A 7,627-nucleotide genomic window follows, 5' to 3' on the forward strand; every position below is an offset into this window, starting at 1 on the left:
GGTGACTTCATTTGCCACCCAATTACACTTATGTTCATGTCTATGATACTGAAGAGCTATAGCCGTAGCTTAGTTGTTTTGCTAGTATGGTTCTGACTCATAGTATCAAAATGAGAGATAGAGCTAGACAGCAAAATCTGTCTTTTTATTTAAAAAAAATAATTTTTGGTATAGCCAGACATAGGTAAATTAGAGTGAGGTTTAGGTTATCTCAGTGACATGTATAGATTTCTTTCAATATGCTGAGTTTCAATCAATTTCCACTCTAGTGCATTTCAAAACTGAGGCTTGGCCATTGACACCAGTTACCACACTCATAGCCTAACTCATTACAAATGGGCATTGCTACTAATATAGTGATACACTACAAGCGGGGCTTAGAGGTTTCAGGGGAAATCCCCCTGATGACAGATATGCCTTTTGTACAATCTGAGGCTCATGCTGATCTACAAATTAGTAGGTTCAACACCTTTATTATGCAATTTGATCTGTTCTCATGCCAAAAGCACAAAACAGACTTGCCCCTTTTTGAGATACTGAGAGATTACATTGACACACACACACACAAAAAAAAATAAATCTTAAGTACCTCAACAGAAGATATGGAAGGGGTGATACAGTCTGCCAGGCAGTGGCTTAACTAATAACCTCAGTTTTCCACAGTTTGTTGCAGAAATGAAAAGAAATTCTACAAGAATGGTTCACAAGTTTAAAGTCTTCGCTACATGGAAGATAATAAGTATGGCAAACTTGTGTCTAATACAAAATTTGAGGCAGCAAAACAAATCTCCTTACAGTAAGAAAGTGCATATTAGTGCCAGAAATATAGAAGATTATTATAAATCTCTCTCTCTCAATTTTTATAATTTACAATAGCACCCCCTTATCTAAGGAAAGACCATTTTGGAGTTTTATAATGCCAGCTGGAATGAGTAAACAATGTCCTACATTTCTGTTCAGGAGAAATAGTATAACCATTTTATAGCCAGCATGACTTCTGAGAGGAAGGAAAATATAGCAATGAAATCCAGACTTCTGGCTACCTTGACCAATTTTGCTTCAAAACTGATATTTCCTGCCAGGGTGAATTTTATTGGCTCTGTAACCAGAGTGAAGAAACTCACTAGTTCCATAAAACTTCATATGAATCTTTTACTTGACTTCTCAGCTTAGATAAAACAGCACAGTAATTCATATTAAATTCAAGGTTTGTGAAACTGCTTTGCAGTGCTTCACTGAAAAATGAGCTTGTTTTCAGGGAGCTGTGAAAATTACTTCCCAGATTTTTGTATCTAACAGACACTTCTCTTACTTCCTCATCAACTTTCTTTGCCATGTATGTTATCAATCAAAAGCTGTAATAGAGGAACATTTACTATAGCTTAACACAACCATAGATGAATACCCTCAAAACACTTACTTTAATGCTTATTGTAGAGATTAAATTTTAAAATTACAAAATAGACTTTATTGGGGAAAACCAAACAGAACAACAAAATAGAAACAAAACCTACAACACAAGAAACACTGGCCACCCCTGTTCATACTATCACATCTACTTAGAAGAAGTATACAGCAGACATCTGAACAATCCAGTATGTTGTGATTGTAAATCTGTGCTCTAGCCTATCACTTAAGATAGGCTGTTCTCTCTTCTGTTTTCTTCTTTGCTTTTAAATAAGTCATAACAAAGGTTATTTTTTCAGACTGTGTAATGAAGTGATAAATTTTCTGTATGATTTTAAGGTATCATTGTGAGTTTCACTTCTTGTTAGGTAAATATAGACAGACTCTATAGTTTACATAACATGAAAGACACATCCAAACTCACCCTGAAACAGTATGAGAGACTACTACAAGCATCATTAGTAGAGGAAGCAGGTTGATATCAAACACCCAAAGACCTATGTGAAGCCTAGAAATAAATGTTTGGGTTCTTTTTAAAAAAGTCATCAAGCAGGAAGCACACTGCACACAGTGCTATCTGAAAATCCACTCACCATTCTATCTGCCCCATCTCTGTGTTCTTACTGTATCTCCTGACAGCCTAACATGAACTTTCCCTTTCCCGTCCCCTTCCCCAATAACCCTCTACCTCACCTCCTCAGTCTCTCAGTACTTACTTCCCAAGTATTTCCCAGCTGTCTGAAGGTGTTCCTGAGATAGAAAACCAACTCAGCACTGTACAGGTACTTTTAAACCATACCTATACAACTCAGCAATCCTATTAGATAGCAACAGTCTTAGTATCAGTTGATAGAGAGTAAGTACAAATTTTGATGCTTAGTTATAATGCTGATTACTAAGGAAGTAATGGCTATGCAAGATATTACTTAGCTAGATGTAAGACTGGTCATAGTAAAGAGAGTACTAGCTCTCAAATTCTTATGCAAATAGTTCACCTGTAAGGAAAAATATCACATTTTTCAATTTAATTTGATTGCTATGTGGTACCACCACCAGCCAGATCAATCAACTGATAAATAGATCTCACTCTTGCAGTGGAAGATCCTAAAATGCATTCTGAGAATGGTCAGGGTCTCAAATAATAACACAAACTTCAGAGAAGAAAAGGATTACTTTAATGGTGAGTGTAGAGAAAGAATTATGGGTTTTATGGGCTATTGTAGTGCAACAGAATCATAACCATCTCACTGATACCTTGCTTCTTTTTTCATTCATTGAAATAATTTTCCAATGCATTCTAAAAGTCTAATACAAAACTCTGCTGCTTCTTCATGTTAGGCTCTATTTTTCATTATATGCATCCCAATCATGACAGGACCCTGCAAATGCAGCCGCAATACCTAGAAATACAGAAACATCTTTTTATATGAACCATTTTATTAGAGATGCCAACCTGTGCCCTTTTGATGAAAAGTAGTGATATTTAGAAGTTTGACCCTAAGTTAAAAAAATGCTGAAATATTCAGAGGTTTTATAAAATGCAAATTTAATTTTTCAATCAGCTCTACAGAAGACCCACTAGAACACACAGGCCATCTCTTTTCACATGTAAGAGTATTTCTGATAACAGTGTTTTTTTCCAGACTACTTAGATTTTCACAACCTGTTTTTGTTAGTTTCCTGGTGCTGCAAATGTGGTTATTTGATTTCTTTCGCATGAAACATACAGAGACATTCCCACAATATAAACCCATACGTTTTATCCAGTAAAGAAAAAGAACAGTAATGTGAAAGATTTCTTGTGAAAAGTTATCTCATGTAAAGGGAAAGATCTTTATGACATGGAGCATATGCACCTCCAAAAACATCCCTACCAAAATAAAACATGAATTCACTGAAACAGTTTTCTTCCTCTGTGCCACAACTCTTCATTCAAGATGTGCCATATTAACCAGAGAGGCCTACATATACATGTGTGTGTGTATATATATATATTACGTATTACATGTAAATGTTGAATTATATTCCAACCACTCTAAGTTTCTTTCACTTTTTCATTTAAGAAAAACACAAGGTAAAAACATCCCAAAGTGCTACACTCAACTGTATGTAATTTCAAAGTTTGCACGCTCCTTCTTCTCTTCATTGTATATTATTTTATAATATGCACTGGAATATACAGGTAAGGCAGATGATAGGTAAGTATGAAATTATTAATTACAATAGCAATTCCTTTGTCAACAATGCAATAAATTGCTAGATGAGAGATATTGTAGCCAATTTTATGTCTAATAGCTAACAGAGATATTTTTCTCTAACAGAGGAAAGAGATTAAAAAATAGATTTAAAAAAGATTAAAAGAGACTTTTTCAGGGGAAAATCATATATTTTAGATTGATACTTTAAGATAGATTATATTCATAGACACTGAGGTGTTTTTATTAACTCCTTCAATCACAAACAAGGGCCATAGAATTTCACTCCAATGCCTGTATTAGGCCCTTAACCTACAGGTGACCTAAAGCACCAAGCCTACAGCTTCATGTTTTTCTAAGAAAGAAATAAGAAAAACAGAAAATAAGAAAATAAGACTGAAATAAGAAAATAGGATAGCAACTCAGATGGGAGATCTGTTTTAGTGAGTGTACTTAAGAAAACATTTACCAAACAACCATCTAGGGCAGTCTACAAGAGGGTCTAGAGAGGGTAGCCTAGTATCTAAACCCTTACTTACAATTTTATTAATCTGTCTTTTGCTTTATTTTCAAAGCATGATGTGAATTAGAGGAGCTTGTCATCAACAGCTTCAACACTACTTTTAGGGCAAGGACCTGTGCACATGAGACAAAGTTTCAGCATGTTCCTAATGAGACACAGAATTCGAATGGGTTCCGTGTCTCTGTCCACACATTTCAATTTTCCTTAGTGGAAAATAAACCAGTAGAAGCAAGTTGTTGTCCTCTTTCTCGTCTTTCATCCATGTTGGTTTGAAGTCAGAGCTACAAGTGTTGTCTCTCTTCCTATCTAAGCTACCAAGGGTCCTTACACACTTCATCACCCAAAAATGCAATTTGTTTAATAACAAACTTGGAGGAAACTATTGGCAGCACTAGGATGTACAGAAGAGAACATACAATCTGCATGAGGATGCATAGTGCTCTTTCAAAGAGCATTATGGTTTGCCTTACTGTGAGTATTGCAGCTCACTGTGTTATAGTTTGGCTTCTATTGCTGATTCCCACAGTAAATTCCAGTCAAACCTCACTTACTGTGCCAGGTATTGCTAGTGCCTTTCAGAAAGCTAAAGGATTTGCTTGGGCAGGTTGGCAGTGTTGTCCTCAGGGCTGGACACAGGGCCAAGTCCTGGCAGGCTGGGTGACAAGGGTGTCCACCCTCCTCTCTTGGACATTGCTGCAGCCCAGTCCAGCTAAAGGCACCAGGGGCTCACCAGGTCACTCTGCTGTCTCCAGACGTGTTCCAGTGGCCAGCATTGTGCCGCAGGGCTGGCAAACTTTCAAAGAAATATCCAGCAGCTACCAAACCTCCCAGCTCCAGCACCCAGCTGCCACTGCTGCAGCCCTGAGGAGCAGGGACACAGAGTGTATCTGTGGAAACTGCCAGAAGCCAGACCAGCCTGCTCCCTTCCACACTCTGAGGGAACACTGAACGTAGCTCTGCCAGGGAGATGAGGATGGAGGGCAAGAACCTGTAATCCAGCTGGGTGGAAGCCCTTGAGGCAGCAGACATTAGGCAAGCATCTGAGAACAGTCACTCCAACACATAGGCTGTATCAAGTCATGCCTAACTTGCTTGCCATGTAGCAGAGAGGTGGAAGTAGAGGAGTCACTAGTGGGGAATCGCTAATGAGCTATGAAGCCATTAATTGGTGGGGCAGAAGGGTGAGCCCAGCCGTGGCAGAGCACAGCCCTGGGTAGTGATGGGCAGTCCTGCTGCCAGCTGAGCTTGGCATGGCTCCTTCCAGGGCCTGAGCTATTCTTGAAACTGGGAAGCACCCCCAAAGGTGGGGCAGGGGGAGCTTTGCTCCTGAGGAGGTTTATGTTTTAGGGGATGGTTAGGAATGCTATGCTACATATCGTTCTGTGCCTCTTACCATAAACAGACCGGCTGGGCGCGGGAGGTGATTGTCCTGCTCTGCTGTGGCGTGGCCTCACCTCCCATTGTGTGTGTGGTTTTGGGGGACAGGATACAACAAAGAAATAAAGCTACTGCAGAGCGTCCAAAGGAGGGCAACGAACGAAGATGGTGAAGGGCCTAGAGCGGAATGACCTACTTAAAAAAAAAAAAAAAAAAAAAAAAAAAGGCGGTCGGTTTTAATCATTTCAATTCGGTTCAATTTCCCGCTCCTGGTCGGGTGATGGGCCGGAAGTCGAGTGACGGCTCCTTCACCGAAAGCTCGATCGCTCGGATTGACGTCCCGCTCAGCCAATAGCTACAAACGCCATCCTCCGGGCCCGGCCCCGGCTCCGGCGGGACCGCGCTCGAACGGCAGCCCCAAGCCTGGCCCATGGAGGCTGTACTGGGGCAGGTGGAGCAGCTGCCGGCGCTCCTGGCCGTGTGCCGCTCCGCGCTGGTGCGGGACTGGGACTCCCTCACGCTGGACAGGGCTCTAGAGTGGGCCCGGTATTTCCAGCACCTCCATGACCGGTTCCGTGCCCGTCCCCAGCTCCGGGAGGCCCTCGGCCGGCGGCTGCGCCGGTCCCAGCCGTACCCTCTGCTCGGCTTCCCCGCGCTGGGCCGCTGCCCGCTGCTGTTGGGGCTGGCGCTGCTGGAGAACCGCGCTTTGCCGCCCGCCGCCTGCCGCCGCCTGCTCCGCAGCCTGCTGCAGCCGCCCGGCGCGGGGAGCGGCTCCGATGCCCGCGGCCTGGAGCTGCTCGCCCGCCGCAAGGCCGCTGCCTGCCTGCTGGCGGTGCCCCGCCGTCGGCCGCGGCGTGCCCCCGGGCCGGAGCCGCAGCTGCGGGCAGAGGCGCAGCTGCTGCTGGGCCGGCTGCGGGGGGAGGCCGCGGGGCAGCTGCGCTGGCTGTGCGGCGTTCTGGAGCAGCTGCCCCAGCCCCGCGCCTTCGCGGTGGTGGCGGCGGCGCTGGCTCTGCTGAAGCAGGAGCGTGGCGCTGAGCAGGCCGGAGACTGGGACCGGGATGGGAGCAGCAGCCAGGGCGGGTGCCCGGAGAGCACTGCGGGAGACGGGTGCGCAGCCGGGCTCCTGCTTTCCTGGCTGCTGGGCGACCAGGAGCGGTTTTCTGCCTTCTGCCTTTGCCTCCCATGTTCCCATCTTGCTTTCCTAGCTGGTCACTATTCCCAGTTAAGCAGATCTTATTTGGACCTCTTAACCGGCTGGGGAAGCCACTTGGTGTATGACCCCTTGCAGGGGCGGTGGGTTAAAAGTTGCCTTGACAAAGCTAAATTGTCCTGGGAGGAATTAAGGGAGCGCTTCAGCTGCCTCTGTCAGGGATCTGCGCTGCTCAGAGAACAGACCCAAGCTGCTCTGGAACTGCTGAGGACACAAGATGGAGACTTCAAAGTCTGTGGCCTAAGTGTGTGGACTGACTTACTGATGGAAGTAATGCAGGAACACAAAAGCAACGTGAAAACTTACAAAATCAAGTAAAACTGGTTAACTTTATTTGATGTGAAAGGCAAGACAACTACTCTCTTCCTTGAAAACCAAATGTTGTGACTGCTGATCATGATTCTGACAGCATCTGGTTCTGAAATCTTTCAGGGAGGCCTGGTGTTTTGTTGTGATTGTGCTGTCATTTCTGGTCAACACGAAAGTTTCTTCCTTTTCAGTACTTGCTGATATTAATTATCTAATAAAATGAAGAAAATGCATTCTGCTTCAAATATGGAGTAGTTTTCTGTTTAGAAAATATGACGGTTCTGATATGGTCATGGTAGGCATTTTTCTAAGTGTTGGAGGCTGAGCAAAAGTTCAAAGGGAGGGTGGAGTTTCAGATGTGAAAACACAAATTCAGGGTTCATTTAGTAGTGATTGTCTTCATTGGGCTGTCTGCTCTGGTGGCCATGTTGATGCTTCCATAGCTCTTGCACTTGACTTAGCCCCAGGGTCAGTGAAGAAAGTGAGAGGAAGCCAACTGGAAATCTTCTTGAAAAGTTCTAAAATAAATGTCTTTATTAGTTGCTATATTACTTGATAATATCCAGGTATTTCCTAAGCAAAGTGAGATAAAATGTAGGATGTTCT

At 43.4% G+C, this 7,627-nt stretch overlaps 1 protein-coding gene across 1 annotated transcript; it reads left to right on the forward strand.

Moving 5' to 3' along the window:
* The first annotated feature begins 5,859 nt into the window (after positions 1-5,859).
* On the forward strand, positions 5,860-7,266 carry FANCF (FA complementation group F). The gene has a single exon (XM_064426205.1). It carries the CDS (start codon positions 5,933-5,935, stop codon positions 7,028-7,030), a length of 1,098 nt encoding a protein of 365 aa, XP_064282275.1. The 5' UTR covers positions 5,860-5,932; the 3' UTR covers positions 7,031-7,266.
* Positions 7,267-7,627: the final 361 nt, after the last annotated feature.

Source organism: Passer domesticus, chromosome 6 (assembly GCF_036417665.1).
Source record: "Passer domesticus isolate bPasDom1 chromosome 6, bPasDom1.hap1, whole genome shotgun sequence".
In the NCBI taxonomy this organism is placed as follows: domain Eukaryota; kingdom Metazoa; phylum Chordata; class Aves; order Passeriformes; family Passeridae; genus Passer; species Passer domesticus.